General features: G+C 30.8%; 1 protein-coding gene across 2 annotated transcripts in view; it reads right to left on the bottom strand.

Annotated features, from left to right (window-relative positions):
* The window catches only part of Pclo (piccolo presynaptic cytomatrix protein), a 427,177-nt gene that overhangs the window by 82,510 nt on the left and 325,550 nt on the right, over positions 1-19,117 (bottom strand). For both annotated transcript variants that reach the window (XM_058585487.1, XM_046464212.2), the window contains exons 13-16: positions 17,980-18,194; positions 12,064-12,114; positions 8,081-8,205; positions 5,493-5,519 (exon numbers count right to left, since the gene is read on the bottom strand). In XM_058585487.1, coding sequence (XP_058441470.1) covers positions 5,493-5,519; positions 8,081-8,205; positions 12,064-12,114; positions 17,980-18,194 — 418 coding nt within the window. The remainder of the gene's footprint in view (positions 1-5,492; positions 5,520-8,080; positions 8,206-12,063; positions 12,115-17,979; positions 18,195-19,117) is intronic.

The raw sequence follows: 19,117 nt of genomic DNA, 5'->3' as shown, positions 1-19,117 counted from the left end.
TGATCTAATCATTCTGGTGAGAAGCTTGAGCCTATGGATTTTTGAAAGCTCCCAGTAAATGTAGCCTAGACTATGACACACTGGGCTTGTATCTCACAACACCTCACAAGTAAGCCATTGTGACCTGAAACCTATTTTAAAAATAAAGTGGTATTCTTCTCACTTTTAACCACCCATTTGAACATACAAAAATAAGGGCAGTATTTGATGATTTTGTCATTCAAGATAAATTGCAAACATCCTTGGGGAAATATAAAGAAAATCATTTAAAGAAAAAGAGACTCATATAATATATACTGTGGACAGAAAGTATATTTGCACACACACTTCTTAGGTAACTTTGTTAATATCTAGAGAAATTTAACTTTATATCTACTCAAACATCTGGAATATTCCACTTCTGTCCTAAAGAAGTTATCCCATCTGTACACAAGATATTTGTTCATTGCAATATTGTTCCTAATAATAAAACAATATTGTTTGCAATATTATTTCTAATAGTAAGACACTAATAAAATGAATAATTATGATATATTCAATCAATTATATACTAAACTGTAGTTAAAATGAATTAAATATCCACATACAAAATATATAGATCTTAAAAGTATCTTTATCAAAAAATTTGCAGAAGGATAAATATATATACATGAAATAATAGTATAAATTATCTAGTATACATGCATATAAGACATTTATGTAAATATAATATGATAAAAGGAAGTAGAGGTATTAAATTCAATCGAGTAGTTAGGTAGACAAGAAAGTGACATCAGAAGGATCCAGGGGTCCCTTAAAATACCTTTTATTAAACATTGAAGTAAATATAACAAAATATGAGTATCTGGATATTTGATAAAACTAGATAAGAACTACATAAGTATTTGTTAAGGTATTTTCTATAATTTTCAGTACTTTGTAACAAACATTCAAATATTTTGTTAAATTATGTCTCCATATATTTAGGATTTTTGTTTTGTTTTTGATGATGACATGGGAAGAATAATGTGACCACTTTTAAGTTAATAGCAAAGTTGTTCAGCTCTCTAGCACCATAGCTATTCCCATAGAAAATAAAACATGATAGTATGAGTTTTAAAACATGATAGTATGATTTTTAAAGTTTCTGCTTGTTTTGGACTTAGTTATCAAAGTGGCAAGAACATGGGAAAACCATAAAAAGGATTCATGATACAATGATTAGTAGTAAAATCATTTTTCTAAATTCTAAAAATTTGAATCTGATAATTTTAACAATTGAGACTAAATGTCAAATGCAAACTCATACTTTCACTAAAATTTTAGATATGTGTATATTAAAGTCATATGTAGTGTTGAAATGTTTTCAAAAGAATTTATCAGTGTCTTTTCTTAATTCATAAATATAAATAATTATTTTTAAAATTTTCATATTCACCTTTAGACCTTTTTTTTTCAGTTACACAGGTAGTAACAATTATTGAATACTATTCTGTACCAGAAACTTTGCATCTCTATTAAGTTGTACAACCACATAATTCTTACTTAATTGTATTAACGTATGATCATATCTTTGATTATCATGAACAAGTTTGGTTCATGCATAAAAAACATTTATAAAGCAAGCATGCTAAAATAATAACTTTTATAAAATCCTTACTTTTTCTAGGCAGAGTTCTAAATTATTTTTATGTCTTAACTCAATCCTCAAGTCATCCTTAAAAGACAGGTATTATTTGTCATCCTATTTAATAGGAAGAAAAACTGAAGCTTAGAGGAATTAAGGTGGGTTGGCAAGGTTGCATAGTTACCGATGGTCAGGATTAGGATTTAAATATAGAAAATATGATTCCTTGCTCTTAAATACATAACCTATGAACTTAATTGATTAGGCCCATCATAAAATGTCACTTATCCTTCTATTTGTTTAATTGTAGGCTTTATGAACAGGGTTGTCTAGTTTTTTTATAACCTAAATTTCCCTACTTTAATTTAAATACTTGTTTTATATGTATATATACACAATATTGTATATTTAGTTACACAATATAAATTCTATATGATGTGTGTATACAAACACATGACACGAAAAAGTAGGCCACTTTTAGAGTTGCCTAGGGAAATTCTTAATGGCATACCTACATGAATATCATGGGACAAAAAGGGATAGTTATTGTAAGTATTTATTTTTTAACAGATTCATTCAAAGGCAACCTAAACTGGACACAAATTAAGCTGTCAATTTTAAAAGAGCATTTTAATCTTATTAAGATATTTCGTTCCCTAATTCTCTCCAGACTCCAGATATTCATTGCCTTTAGGATGAATAGAGGTAAACATGCTGCCCCTACACCCCTGGACTGTACTGTGGAAACAATAAAATCTTCTGCCAACTTCTTTTTGCATTTGCAAACCTGACATGCAGAGCTGGCCACAGAAGCCATTTCTTCAATAACACTTGTATGTAAATAACATGTTATATCCATCTTTTGCATGATCCCAACAGGCTGTGTAGCCATTTCACCTAATTGAAAACCTGCTATAATTCTCAAAGCCATGTTGAAATCTGTGGGTCACAGGTAGAGGTGGGCAGCTAAGCTGGGGGATTCTTGAATGTGAGAATAAATTCAGGCTGAGAAACAGAGTTCACTCTTATTTTCCTTTCTTGTCTGGTATATGCATGGCAGTACATTACCTCATGGAAGATTACGTTAATGATATTACACTATGACAATTAGGTCATATCTCATAATCAAAGATTTATTAATATGGGCAAATAAAAAGTCAATTTGTTAAGAAAAACATGGTGTTTATCTTAATATATATGTATATTTTAATTTTTATCCCCTTGAAGTTTTGACTGATTTCCTTTTTCTTTCGTTTGCTTTCATTGGCTATTCTGTAATAGGGAGATGCTTTTAAGGAAGTCTCAAGAAAATATTTAAATTCAATTATTCCACCTAAACCAGCAGAGAACAGAGTTCTCCACATCTTTTCAATTTTAAAAGAAAAAAAAATGAGGAAAAATAGAATGTGATAACTTCTTTGTATTTATTTTCGTATAATTAATTATGTAAAACCCTGGAGTCTTCTTTTATTTGGTTTTCCTCTACTGGTCTCACAATGTTTGTGTGTATATTGAAAAAAAAAAGGTGCAGTGCATACCCTATCACCCCATTATGTAAGCTTTATTCTTCTAAGCAGCAGTGTATTTATCATCTGTCACTTAATTTTCCCAGTTGTTCCCTGAGAGTAGAGATTACCACTGTGTTGTCAACTTGAACCCCAGCACTTCGCACATATCTGGCACATAATTATGCTAAAAAAATTTGTTGAATACATCCTTAAAACATGTTTGTACTTCTTTGTTTTCCTTTAAAATTCATTTGAAATAAAATAAGTTTTGGCTATTATATTGCACATGCATCTAATATCCATCCCAGAGGAAATAGTTTGTTTGATATGTTAACAATGATGTTTAGAGAAAGTCCAAAAAAAATAATTGAGTTTCCAGGCCTAATGATAGCTAAACCTAGTTAAAATCATAGGAAAATCTCATTAATGAGAAAGAAATGTGCACTTTGCCCAACAGTGTGAAGAAAGACCAGAAAGAGACACTTCAGATATATTCATTTCCACTCCTTAATTATCCAGGGGTGTATATTAGGTTCATGAATTATTTGGGTTCCTTCCTTGTTATTCTTTCACCTCCTCTGGTCTGACATTTATTCTCTCAGAGCTTATGAGTGTATTAATCAAAGACCAGGAAGAGGAAATAAGAAGAAATGAGAAAAAGGAATCAGTGTCATTTTTAATTAGCTAATAGAACTTGTATTTTTTACCTTTAATGTTCTGCAATTTGTTAATAAAGAAAAGTTGTTTGATTTTCTTAGTTTTGTTATATAAGTTGGTATAATTGAATAACCCAAATATGCCAGATTACCCTATCCTCACTTTTTTTTTCCAGAGATAACTGACCATTGGCTACATGAAGTTTATATTTATCACTAGCAATTATAATAGCAACTACCATTGGCTGAAAGCTTATTATGTGCCTGGTATTATGCTTATCACTTTGATTCATTACCCATATATTTCACAAAAGTCCTGTGGAATAGGATATTATTCCTGGTTAGTAGAGGATAAAATAGTTTTAGGTAAATCTCACAGTTTCTAAGTGACAGGGGTGAAACTCAAACCCAAGTTCTTTTCTTTTTTCAACTTTGGTTCTGTGCTACTGGGGATTATACCCTGAGCACTCCACCACTAAGCGACACCCCCAGGCCTTTTCTTATTGTAGTTTGAGGAAGGGTCTTGCTAAGTTGCTCAGACTGACCTCAAACTTGTGATCCTACTGCCTCAGCCTCCTGAGTCACGAAATTACAGGCATGTGACAGCATGCCTGGCCAAACCTACATTCTTAAGGACTTCATTGACTGGCTTCCATAGTACAACTTAATTTCAGGACCTAGTCATTACAGTTACCGCTTATACTGATGATTCTTAAAGACACACTGAAAATGACTTTTAGATGAAAGACTTACTTCTAGAACTTTCAAACTGTAACCCAAGATGCTCCAGATATTCAACCTTTATTTACATTGACAACTCCTGGAAGCTAAATGCAATCACTACTATGATGGTGCTTTCCCCCCATTTCTCTAGATAAAAGACCCAGAAATTCTGAATAATATTTTATGTGTGTGTGTATTGAAAAAAATGGGTACAGTGCATACCCCATTGTGTAGCTTTATTCTTCTAAGCAGCAGTATATTTATCATCTGTCACTTTATTTTCCCAGTTATTCCCTGAGAGTAGAGACTATCACTGTGTTGTCAACTTGAACCCTAGCACTTTGCACAGTATCTGGCACATAATTATGCTAAGAAAATTTTGTTGAATGAAGTGTACATTTCTTTCTCATTAATGAGGTTTTCCTATGATTTTAACTAGGTTTAGCTATCATTATGCCTGAAAATTCAATTATTTTTGGACTTTCTCTAAGTAACATTGTTAAATATCAAACAAACTATTGAAAATATTTTTGAATAATGTGATTGAAAAAGTCTGTTCTAAAAACAACACTCTCTCTTTGAAACAGAACAGATTTCACATATCAGCCCAAGAGAACTGGATGAGTGAACTAGTCCTAAGAAGAAATCCATCACTGTGTCAAAGTGAGAAGTTAATTGAGATTTACTGGACAGATTATAAATGAAAAGTTTAGTTCTGTCTAATTTCAGAGTTATAGTTCCATGTTTGCTTTCTGTTTTTAATATTTTCTAGTTTTTAATATTTTGTACTTTTCTGCATCTTATTGCACATACCTGCTAAAGCTATTTAGAAATGTGGTCAGAAAAATTTGCTGTAGGCCTAATTCAATAGATACAAGAAAATAGAAAAAATAAATGTTAAAACTCAAATCGAAGTGCAAGTCAATGTATATAACAATACAAAAAGTACAATTCTAGGCATAAGAACATTGCTTGACACTGAAAGAGAGTCAACTCTACCTTGCATTCTGGACAACCATGACTTGACTGCATTGATTCCAAGATCGAGAATGAAGGACACAACAGGAAAGTAGGAAAAAGAGGAAGAAGGAAGTTAGGAACAGAAGTAAGGAAGAAAACACAAGAATAATAATTAGAGAAACTATATCATAACAGATAAACGACATGAGGCAGAAGATCATCTTAGAAGTACAGTGAAAAAATACTTCACTAATAAGTCTCAATGCCTTAGTCACTGCAATAATTAGGATTAATTTAGTGAAAGAGTTAGGAGTTGAATATCAGTAGCATATTAGCTGAATTTAAGCTAAATTCCACTCATTAGGATATTTTCTTGGAGAAATTACATGAGGGTAGCTGGAGGTGAGGCTTTCTATCTCCATTTCACTATAGTTCTCATTATTCCCTGTTATTTTCTCTAGAAGGGACTGACATACTCACATTGCCTGTGTGTCCCTTTTTTTGGTTATTCAAGTTTGTAACATTCTAATTAAAATATATCCTGTATAAATAAAAGATAGGTACCTTCATGTAGGATAAAATACTTTTGTTCATTTATTTAAAAATACTAATTAGAGACAAACCTTTGAAAGTAATTTCCCCTTGTTTCATAATACTGTCTTTAAGTAACACTAGAGCTTTAATGACCACAATTAAAGTCAGAATGTAGTTTTTTTTTGTCATTTTTGTCATACTCACTTTAAAAGATATAGCCATGCAACTACATAAATGTATAAATAAATTAAAATAAGAGATCTCCATTTTTAGGTTATGTGGCTAGTGGGTAATCTCTGTGTGACATTATTGAGGGTTTAAAAAATGCTTGATAAATTAAAGCTAGAACAAACATACCAACTATTCTAAGTTTCTAAATGGAATTTTGGAAAAGGATGAAATTAAAGCCTGTCTACTGAATTTAACTTGGCACCTTGCATTTTTCATATTATTTTCTGAGTATTACCTAATTTATTGCCTCAGAAAAAACATAAAAAACTATGGTTCTCCTACCCTATCTCTCTCAATAATAACCAGAAGCCAAATTTCAAAGAAATTGATCATCTACCATAATGATACACAATAAATAGCAGATATAAGTGCAATGTATGACTCTAATTTGAATACCATTCAAAACAACCAACTATAGACAGAAAACATATTTTGTAGGATTTCAATGTTCGCTTTGTTTGTGTGTGTGTGTGTGTGTGTGTGTGTGTGTAAAGAAAATAGTTTTGGTGAATGCCCCATGTGTACTTAAAAAGAATATGCAAGTTGCTATTGATGGATAGTGTGTTCTATAAATATCAACTAGGTTCCCAATCAAGTAGGAAAATATTATGAATCAACAGGGAAAATAAGAAATTATTGGTAAATTTAAAAATTATGTTTATACATTGCTATTATGATTGTTTTAAAAGTCCTTATTTTTTAGATATGTACATTAAAATATTTGCATAGAAAATTACAATAGATGAAATTTATTTCAAAACAATCTGGGTAGAGGGAGTGCATGAGGGTAAACATGGAACAAAACTGCCCAGTAATAATAATTCTTGAAGATGAGTGCTAGGTACATGGTGGGTTACTGTACTAGTCTCTCTTCTTCTATAATACCACAGTAAAAATATTCCAAGCAAAAAGTAATATTCAAATGTAATTCCCCAGATTGACAGAAAAAAATAAAGAAAAAATAAAATTTGTTTCGTCAAATTACCAACCAAGATTTTTTTTTATTATACCTCCATTTGTTGATTACTTTATGGTTTCATCATGCTAATTTGGCTTATATAAATTGTTCAGATAAAACCAATTTGTAGTAGTCAAATCACTGTTTTGAAAGCACCCTTGAGTAGTGATTCACATGTTAGAACATCGAAATTAGCATTAATTATATGAAGATTACACATCTTGAAAGAGCACTTATCTTTTATTTATTAATTTTATTTGGTGCTGGGGATTGAACTTAGGACTTCAAACATGCTGCACATATGTTCTCAGCAACATGCTCAGCCCTAGGCACTTACTTCATGTCAACAAGGTATATGTCATAGAAGAGATTCAGACATATTTTCTATTTACTTACCCAAGTCAACCAACCACTCAAATATTGTTCTTACTTATTATTATTTTTAAAACATTGATATTTTAAAATGTGTGGGAAATATACATATAAATAGGGGCATATCAACAAGCCATTTAAAAAACATACATATTGGAAAATATACGCATTTATAAAACAGCAACTAAATATAGATTTTTAAAATAAATTTGGAAATGAAAACTAATTTTTTACATCTACCACAGATAATTTCTTATCTGATTTCATAACCTGATTGGTCGTCACAAGAGTGGTTCCAAGAATTGAAATGTTGATTTATTCCAGAGGATGCCTGAGTTGTGATTACTGCTATTTCAGAACTCTTTAAGGATTAATTATGAATTTTTAATTTCATATTATCTACTAATTAGAAATTTAATTTTGTCATGTAGACAAAACTAAAGAAAGGGTACTAAATTGAGGTGAGGTTTTGGAAATCAGAGATTTTGAATCCTGGGCTCTTGTACTTGAAAGACATTGCTTCTTCACTTACCCTCGCCCTGGAAGAAGGTAGACTTTAACAAAAGGGTCAGAATAGCCATTGTTGTCTCGAGGGACTAGGTTTCTTGCTTGGAGAATATGTATTATGAGATTCCCAAGGTCATAGTTGATTTGAAGCTTTAGGGGACAGCAAAATAGTCCATGAATTTATTTAAACACGAAATACATTATCACTAAATATCCTACCAGTGTGTTTTCATAATCTTATAAATAAGAAGCATCAACCCTCATTTCCATTTGATTTGAAACTAAACAGACCACTTAAGATTTAATTTAATTGGGAGCTCCCAGGCACATTTTAATTTCTAGTAAACATGCTGTTCATTCTTTTACAGTGAAAAGCCTGGCCTATCTAAAGTTCATTAAAAGGAAAATGATACAACAAATGCAGGTTTTACTTTTTCACTAAATTTCTACTCTTAGGAAAATACTATATATTGCTAATATTCATAACTACAATTACCAGGATTTTGAAGCTAAATAACTGGTAAATTTATTGTAAAATGCTATTTGTATTTCACAAATGTTACATAATATCAATACTGAGATGTTAAGAATATTTGAGAATGTATAGATTTTACCACTTCCTCCTTTGCATGCATTGATGTCAAACCTATAGCCTGTCTTTCTTTGCCTATTTTTCTTATATAGTGAGAGACTTAAATTTAATCTTGTTTAATTTTAGAAGCTGAAGAAGAAATAAAAGTAGTGGTCTCAGAGATGCTTATTAGCTGTGGCACATTGTCATTGAATAGTAAAAGACTTATTTTTTTTCATATGAATGTGTATATTTTTATTATAATTGTCATGGCTTTATAAACATACACATACATATATACAAGCACATAAATACATATGAAAAGTTTCTATAATATAGTGTACTAATATTTTAACAAATTTATTGAGGTTTAAGCCTGGATATTTTGTATCAGTGTTTCCATAGAACTCCTTGGAGTTTTTTAGCATGATCTGAGTGATATTCTGTTATAAATATAATATCTTCTCAAAGACAGTATAAACTTTGAATCTTAAAATATTTCATATCCCTATATATTTAATATACTTTACCTAGATATTTATTCTTCTGTCAGTATCCAGTAAATTAAATAGCAATCCTTAAATTGATTTTAGATAGTAATTTTTAAAAACCTAGGCTTAATCAAAGAGCTGTTTTATCAATGTTTAAAATATCTCAATATATTTTCTAAGGTAACAACTGCCATATTTTATTAATTTATGATCTTCTTTTATTCTTACAGAGATTTTTCCTTTTCACATTTCCTTTGATTACATGGAAAAAGAAAATTAATTATTACTCCTGAGTCATTTTCAAACTACTAGAAACTCATGGGCTTTTCTTTGCTTAAAATTAATTCAAGACATAATTCATGCAAATGGAAAGACAGACAATAGGCATTTCTATTAATATTTGGGTCTGTTTATGTATGTCTGTATCTATCTATCTATCCATCCATCCATCCATCCATCCATCCACCCATCCATCCATCAATCCCTCTGTCTAGACATATTTTTTATTGGTTGTTCAAAACATTACAAAGCTCTTGACATATCATATTTCATACATTTGATTCAAGTGGGTTATGAACTCCTATTTTTAGACTTATAATTCAAACAAATATTTGAGAAGCTGACATATTCCATCATAATTAAGCTAACTATTTTTTCTCTTTCATAATTAGAAGATTCTTTTGGCATCATTTAGAATAAGCCTTAGTTCTTTTTGATATACTTTTGTTTACCAAATAGTAGAAACAGAAAGATCTGTATTCAAAGGGGAAATCCATAAATAAAAATACTAACATTTTCTTATAATCCATACAAAATAGATATGCAGAGTTTATATTAAAACTGGGTAAACTAAATGAGTCAACCCTTCATTTAAAACTTTATAATTGAAATAAATCCTCATTTTAGTATAATTTAAATCTAGTTAAGTTTCCTGGCAGAATATGAATCTCTAATTGCCTGACTCAGTCCAGAAAAGCCTAGAGTCTCTATGATCATCATAAAAGCCATGTGAATGATGAAGTAGTAGACCCTAAGGAAGATAAATGGGAAGTTTAAATTGTGTATCATAATGTGGTACTGAAACATAGAATAATAAATTATCTGCAATTAATTTCCCTGAAATTTAGTACAGCTCCCAAATCATGGAGAGAAGTGTTCCTTTTTCTGCCAGACCTGGAGTTCACTTTTTACTGGTAAAGTGCCAAAGCCATTCCTTATTGAAATGAAAACTTGCAGGCTACCCCAAGAAAGTGCATTTCAAAATGTGCTCTTATGGCTTTAAAGAACATCTAGAGATATTCAGGGCTCAGTTCTGAGACAGAAGAGGATACTGCCAGTGACCACAGTCACACAGCTCCAATGCTTACAGATTCATAATCTGGCTTTCTATATAAAATTCCATTTGGAATCAGGTTTTGATAAAGACAAAAATACTGAAATTACTGCCTCAAGAAAATATCCTAAGCATTAAGAATAATATTGTTAGGACAAATTTCACCTACAGAATCAAATCATGGTGCTCAAGGAAAAGACAAATAAAAGAAGAAAAATAAAAATAAAAGAAGAAAAATAACAAAATGACAATAAACCCAAAGGAAACACGATGAATAATAGTCCAAAGGCAAAAATTTTAAAACAAAAATTGAGATAGAATCAAAAATTCTGGTATTCTCTTTATGGTATGTCAAATGATGAAAGACAGATGAAATACAGGCTTCCTAGAAGTGGGGAAGCAACAGAGAGAGCAAGATCTGCAATGCATGAAAAATCAGACTCAATCCTGCTACTTACTTGTAAGTAAGGTTTCCACATTCTATACTTCTCCATTTTCACACTCACCCCCCACTTTTGCTTTTATTTATATGTGCCTAGATAATTGCTTAATTGATAATTTTGGTTTTCATGACTCCATTTCACAGTATTTATTGTAGTCACTACATAGGGATTTGTATTACTTTTTTTTTTAATTAGTCTTGCTTTCACTGCAATTAGTTAGTCATCAGGCTACACTATGTAGCAATTAATATCCCTTGCTGTGTCCAAGTTCTTTCTAATTTAGCCTCAAGCTATCTCCCAGCTGATCTCCTTCTTTTACTTTCTGAATGCCATGCCTTTCCTTTTACTCCTTCTTCTTCCAGGAACACCCTCACCCACTTTCACTATGCTTATCCTCAAGTTAGTCCATATCTTTGTTATCCTTTGTGAAGGTGTTTATGAAAATTTACTCTAGAGTTTGTCGGAGACTGAGCTAAGAGTGTTGCTTTTCCTTATCTGACACTATTTACAAACTTAATTTATTGTGATAATTCTTTCTGTGTCCTTTCTTATCATCTCCATTTATTTGTGTTATTACTTAAAGCATAGTTTTTCTAATATTTCTTACTATGATCCACACTAAGAAATACAATTTTACAATATGCAAATACAGAAACACACACACATATTTTAAAATGATGGTGACCTATACTATTTTTGTTCTATTTTCCTAGTCAAAAGTTTTTCAATTGATTTCATAAATGATAAAGTCCTTTTACCTACAGTATGAAAAATGCTTCTCTACAATAATCATTCAGCAATTGTTTAGCAAATATTGATCAAAAATAAAAAAAGGCAGAATTAGATTTATAAAACTCTTAAAGATAAACGATTGGATTTCTGGGAAAATTGGTTATAGTTGTAATATTCAGAAGTATACAGTCACTGAAGCACAAAAAATAATTGACAATGCCATCAGACAGATTTCAAAGTAGAGAATTCCAAAGGTATAATTAGATTTTATAAAGCATAATTTATATAAATATATTGTTATAAAATTTAATTTTTCCTAAATAGTTCTAATATGTTATGGAAAAAGAAATATCCTACTATATTTACAGTTTCAATAGACCAGTGGCAAAAATAGTCAAAAAAGATGGTAGAATGACAACTTTTTAAAAACTTTCATACCTGAATTTCTCCTGTAATTGGATGAGAGACAACCTTTGTTGCATCAGTAGGCTGCAATATTAAAGACCATGCATTATTTTAAGAGATAAATTATTCATAGAATTTATCATTTCAACTTTATTCTGAAATTAATTTCTATTTTTTCAGAGCACACTGCCTGGAAAATATATTTCATCCATTTGGTTGCTTCAGAATAACAGGATCCACTTATATTTCTCAATACAAGTTTAATTTAATAGATATATAAAATCTATTTTTCATTTTGCTAGGCCAGTTTTGAAGCTGTCATTTTATGCCAGCAATATTTTAAATTACTTAGGAAAATGAACACTTTTGGTTTAAAGTACTTTGTTAAAGTATTTAGAGATTTTAAAGATGTATATAGTAATGAAAAAGAGTTTCTACACAAGACCTGCCTAGGAGCACAGAAGTTTTAATAATAAAAGTCCTTTTTTATGCTTGCTGGGTACTCAGCTACTTCCTGCTTCCTCCCAGAGTAAATCACCAAGTGGTCGCTTCCTATTAGAGGATGATGTTTAATTAAAATTCTATCCATTACAGATAAGTTCTCATCTATTTGATAATTTCTTTTACAAATAAGCCTTTAAAGCAATGTGATATCAATGTAGAGGAGAGATTTACAGACGCAAATCTTTCCCCGTCTGTATTTATTTTAGAAATGAGGGCACTAAAAATAAGATAGCTTTATTCCAAGTCTTGTTTTATGAAATAACAAAAGACTAACATTTATGGCATCACTGATAAAGTTATGGGGGTGAGGGCTAAATATTCTAAGTCACATATCCTTTATTAGTTCAACTAGTTTATTTAAAAACTACATTTAGTAAAACTCAAACTGTGCTCTGGCTCCAAAGTATAAACTATTATTTATTGAACACATATTCATTTAATAGTTTTCTATTTCAAAAAGACAAATAAATCTTGAGAAAAAAATGGTTCACACTAATTCCTGTTACTATTTATATTGGAATTGAAGATTTAGAGTTTCTTCAAATCAGATATCTTGAACCTTTTAAAAATCAAAATTATTTATTTTTTATTTATTTAACTTTAAAAAATTCAGTTGATGCATAATTTACATATTTATGGATACAGCATGGAAGTCTGGTAAGCACTTAATAAACAATATACAATGTATAATGATAAAATCAGGGTAATTAGCATTGAATGGGGCACAGAGAGACTAATGCTGCATGTTTTCATTCACATAAAGATAACAGATAAGTTGATCTCATAGAAGTAGAGAAGAGTATTCCATAGAGGATAGAACAAAAAGAGGGGAAGTGGAAGCAAGGTCAAATAGGAGAAGCCAAAATACAGTTAGACAAGCGGAAAGAACTTTTAGTGCTCTAAGGCACAATAGGGTGACTACAGTTGATAATAATGCATTATACATCTCAAAATTTTAGAAGAAAGAAATTCGCAGATTCATAGAACAAACAAATAAATCTTTGTGTCTTGACACATAGTTGGGGAATAACTGAACAAGAATCCCTCACCCTAGGGTCTCCACATAAAAATAAAAAATGATTACTGATAAACTGTTTCATTTGATTTCCCTTTGAGAACTCTATTTCATTTGACATATGACCATGGAAATATATTTAGTGAGGAGAATAATCAAATGGGTCATTTTTAGTTGTCCTGAGGTTCTGGTATATATATAGTGGGATATTTTTAATTATGGAGAATAAAGGCCAATATCTATTGGACCTGGCTATAAAAGCAAAAATAGACAAATGAAATTAAATCAAACTAAAATGCATGGCAAAGGGAAAAATTAACTGAACGAAGAGGAAATCTACAGAAAGGAGAATATCTGCAAACCATATATCTAACAGATTAATATCAAGAGTATAAATGGAACTCTAAAGTCTCAAAAGCAAAACAAAACAAAAATAAAACACAAATAACCTAATTTAAAGAATTATCAACAGACCTAAATAGACATTTCTCAAAAAGAAGATAAACATATGTCCAGGGACATGAAAAGTGTTCAATATGAATAATCATCATGAAAATGCAGATCAAAATCACAATGAGTGATCACCTCACTCAGTAAGTAAGAATGACTGTTATCAAAAATAATGGAGTTAAGTGCTGGTGAGTATGCAGAGAAAAACAAATCTCATGCACTGTTGATGGGAATGCAAAATTAGTCCAGCCATTATGAAAAGCATTATGGAGATTCCTCAAAATTAAAAAGTAGAAATTAGAGCTGGGGCTGTGGCTCAGTGGTAGTGCACTTGCCTGGCATATGTGAGGCACTGGGTTCGATTTTCAGCACCACATATAAATAAATAAAATAAAGGTCTATCACAAACTAAAAAATATATTTAAAAAAAACTATAACTAACACATAATCCAGCAATCTGAATATTCTGTTATATCCAAGGAAAAGAAGTCAGTGTGTAGAAGAGACATCTGCATTCCTGTGTTTATTTGTAGTATTATTCACAGTAGCCAAAATATGGCAGTGTCAAGCTAAGTACCCATCAGCTGATAAATGGGTAAATAAAATGTGGTACATACACACAATGGAATGTTATTCGGCCATTAAAAAAGAATGAAACACTGTCATTTGTGACAACATGGATAGAACTGGAGACCATTTTGTCAGTAAAGTAACTGATGCACAGAAAGACAAATACTGAATGATCACACTCATATGTAGATCTAAAAATGTTGACCTCATAGAAGTTAAGATTAGAATGGTGATTATCAGAGATGCAGGGAGATGGGGTGACGGGAAGGGGCGTGGCTAGTACATGTGTATAATGTTACAGCTAAACAAGAGGAATAAGCTCTAGTGTTCTATGGCATAGGAGGGTGAATATAATCAAGAATATTGCAATAAATACCTCAAAATATTTAATAGAATTCTAAATGTACTCACCACGAAGAAATGATAAAACTTTATGGTGATGGATATGTTAATTACCTTGACTTGATCATTACCCAGGATATAGTTGAAACAAATGATAAGAATGTACATAATAGATATATGTTAAGTCAACCAAAAGCATAAAATAATAAAATGCTAATAGATATGCTCTAATATTTATATATAAAATTATGCTAATTATGATTTAAATATTTTAGTTTTATTACATTGTATTACATTAATAGAGCTTATAATTTAATATTTAATTAGTCTCATACCAAATGAAGCATAAAGAAGTTAAAATTATCATTTTCAAAATTATCTTATGAACATATATTTGGATATATTATAACCTGATTTAGGGACATGTAAGCTTCAGATCATCACTTGATGTTTTTATAATCTCAAAATAATTGTTTTTAATTTTAGGATTTGAGGAACAAATAAAAGTATTGCCTTTTATGAATACTACATGTTAATGGGTTAAAAATATCATTAACTTTATTTATTTATTCATTCATTCACTTAACAAAAATGTTTTAATAAACTCTATATGTGCTAAAAAAAGATAGATAATAGCCCCTCCCTTCTACAGTGAAAACATACATTGAGTACAGTTTTTCAATAAAGAATATGTATATATATATATATATATATATATATATATATATATATCCAAAATAACAAGATTTGATTAAAGTTACTATCAGTAGAGTTGACTAGTCTCCATACAAGTATTATTCAATAGATTTTACTGTTTGCCACATAAGTAATTTTAAATATTCTAGTAGTCATACTAAAAATACAAAAAATATACATTGAAATAATTTTAACAGCATGTTTTATGTAACCCCATTCATTCAAAATATTATCATTTCACATATCAACATGAAATTGCAATAAAATATTTTACATTCATTTTCTTCATACTATCTTTGAAATATTTGTCACCTGAAAGTTATATAGAGAGCAGCTCTCATTAGGACTAGCCACAAGTGACGAGGAGCTGCTTTATTAGATAGTATAGCCCTACAACTTAGCATTTCAGCAAAAATACTGTAATACTACATACGCCCACATACTTGACATAGAAAAGAACTGCTGAATATCATAAAACTTCTCAATGTGATTTCCTTAATGTTCCAATACAACTATTTTAATCTTTTAATCATCACGTAAGATGTTAAAATATTACAATAAGTCAACTTTGTTCTCCCATAATACTCATCAGGTTCACAAGTGACCACTGATGTTTTCATTCACAAATATTTATTTATTTTGCTTTTGTTCTGTGCAATTTACTCAGCTATGAGTTAAAGGTGATATAAATTAATATGTAAATAAGAAGTGGTTGTTAACTCTTATGGAGTTTGTAGCCCAACTGTGAGGGTTAAACAAGCAAACAAGTAATTACAATTAAAATATAAATTATCTTAAGAGACATATAAAGCATTTTGCACTTTGGAGGGAGGAAGGAAAAGAATCATCTGATGTTAGGGAAAGACCACAATATGCAAAGATTTCTGGTCCTCATATATTTTTGCTTAAAGCCCATCACTGTTCTTTATTACCCGCAAATGGTAATAGAAAGGTTAGGAACAACCTACAATATTCTCCAAATTTTGATTGTTTAGGCTTCAACTCTCTTACCCTTCTAGATTCTGTACACCTATGTAGGCAACTTTCTGTTCGTGAGATTTTCTTCATGCTGCACTCTCTGCTTGGAATGTTGGCCCCTTTCCCCTGTTACCAAAGTTGTTCCATTAAATACCAGCTTTCCTAACTGTTCTCCAGGAGTGCTCACTCTACATCTTAGTGGCTTCCAACTTTATACCTTCACTGAATTTGACAAATGATTTTTCACTAGTAATTCGATCAGCACTTCTCAAAGTTCAAGAGGCATCATACCCATTTGGAGAACCTACTAAAACCCAAGTGTCTCTGAATCCCATTTCCTGAGTTTCTGATATAGTAGGTCAGGGGTTGGGGGTCAAAATTTTTAATTTCTAACAAGTTCCCAGGTGAAACTTGTTAGAAATGCAAAATTTGATGTTCCTGGACTGGGAGCTTGCTTCAAGAACCACTCATTGGTCTACCTGGTATGGAGGGATTTTCCATCTTTGCATCTTGAGTATAGAGCATGTGGCACTGAAAATATCTGAGGAAAATGCGGATAGTTTGGAAACCCTAAATAAATACATTGCTTATTGCAAGAATATTAGTCAATATTTGACAACATTGTGCTTACTATGATAATTTCCCAAGGAAAACATTTGACTCAGCCCTTATAGAACAGGTAAAATATGGCCAAAGAAAGAAATGGGGCAGAGGAGATTCCAGGTAGAAGGGATGCTTTTTAAACAAAAGAGTGACATAATTAGATAATTTATAAATTGTCTTCATTGTAATCTTATTTTATAAGGATAAAAAAGTTAAATTTGTGTTCCCTTTTAACTCCCTGAAATTTTAAAATAATGGTATTAGAAGCATTTGTTTCAAATGAAGATGTACATTATTAAAAAAATTGATTAGTGTGGAAATGTGGGTAAAATTCAAACTGGTGATAGTATTGTTTTTTATTGTCCTAAATTTTCCTTATCTCTATACATTTTTGTTTTTTACTTTTTACTTACATTATAAATCTTATGTAATGTTTAACTTTTCTTTCCAAAATAGTTGTAAAGCCAATGTCTTCTACACAAAGCTCAGATTCATACAACAACAAAGAAAAATAACCAGAAGATATGAAACATCAGATACATTTTCAAATTCCTCATGATAATCATTACTGAAATATTTTGAGAGGTGGACATAAATCATCTTGATACATCTTGATACATCTTGATTAGTTACACAGTCAGAAAAGGAAAAATGGTTTTTGTTCCAAAAGATCATAGAAAATGAGATATCACAAGAAAATCACTTTAGAAAATGATGTTTTATTTCCTGTCCCCTGGTCTGAGTCAAGAGCTCAGAAAAGTGACTCAGAGGTTACACTGAACACTTCTCACCTTGCTGCTGCTGTGCTTCTTTTTGCTCACTGAGGGTGACCCAGGCTGCCCAGGGCTGGGAACAGAACTGGATCCTGCTGATGTGGGACCCGAATGAGCATGAGATCCCTTCTCAACCACGGAGGACATGACCAGAGGTGACTGCTGTAGTGAAACCTTTTGGAGCTCTGCTGCCAGCTGTTTAGGATCAACCCCTGGGGATTTCGCTTTGTCCACTACAACAAAATGAAACAGTTTTACATACTTCTTTATTTTTTACATACTTCTTTATTAGGTACCTAATTTTGTGGAACTTATTGAAGTCCTATGTGACAAAATGCAAACTGTGACTTATAAACTAAGCTAAGGTTTCAAAATTAAATCAACTTAATTGCAACTCTCTGGATCAATTTCTGAGGAAATTTAGAAGACCCCCCAAAAAGGGACATCCTGATGGATTACAGAGGAACACAGAAGTGCCTATCATCTTCAGAGAATTTTTAAAAATATTTTATCAAAAAAACTATGAATGACATCATATTTTATTCACCAAAATTCACTTGTATGATCAGATTCTTTTCCTTCTCTAAACTTACTCATCTCTTTTTAAGGGGGAAATTTTACTGAGAATATTAACATTAATAAATGTGTTAAAATTCCTATAGTACTTGGTCTGTTTAGTGCAGATTTTTTAAACCCAGACTTTAGAATTGTCACTTTAATCATAGGAAGTAATTGATAAAAGTTAAATAAAGAAAAAAGTGATACTTTTAGTCTTACAATAAATCTAATAAATGTGTACATTTGTTATTTAAGGAAGAGTTAAGTTTTACATTATCTACTTATGAAATTATGTGTTGATTTTTATTTATTATAAAAAGCAACCAAAAGGATCTGGAATTAGTGTTTCAAATGTCAGTTATAGGACTGGGCGTGCATTGCAGTGATACAGCACTTGTTTAGCATCTTAGCATGCACGAGACCCTAGGTTCAATCCTCACTATCACCAAACCAAACCAAAACAGTTATATTGAAAAGAAATAAGTCAAATAAGTATTAACTAAAAATTATATAAGATCAAAAGAAAATGGCTACATGGATTATTTTCACAAAATGAATTTATATTTAAAGGATTAAAAATGTGAACTCACACAGAAAC

This window comes from Marmota monax, unplaced genomic scaffold (genome assembly GCF_021218885.2).
Source record: "Marmota monax isolate L192 unplaced genomic scaffold, Marmota_monax_Labrador192_F-V1.1 WCK01_AAM20220418_F8-fsc00065, whole genome shotgun sequence".
NCBI classification, from domain to species: domain Eukaryota; kingdom Metazoa; phylum Chordata; class Mammalia; order Rodentia; family Sciuridae; genus Marmota; species Marmota monax.
This window is presented reverse-complemented; position numbering and strand designations above follow the sequence as displayed.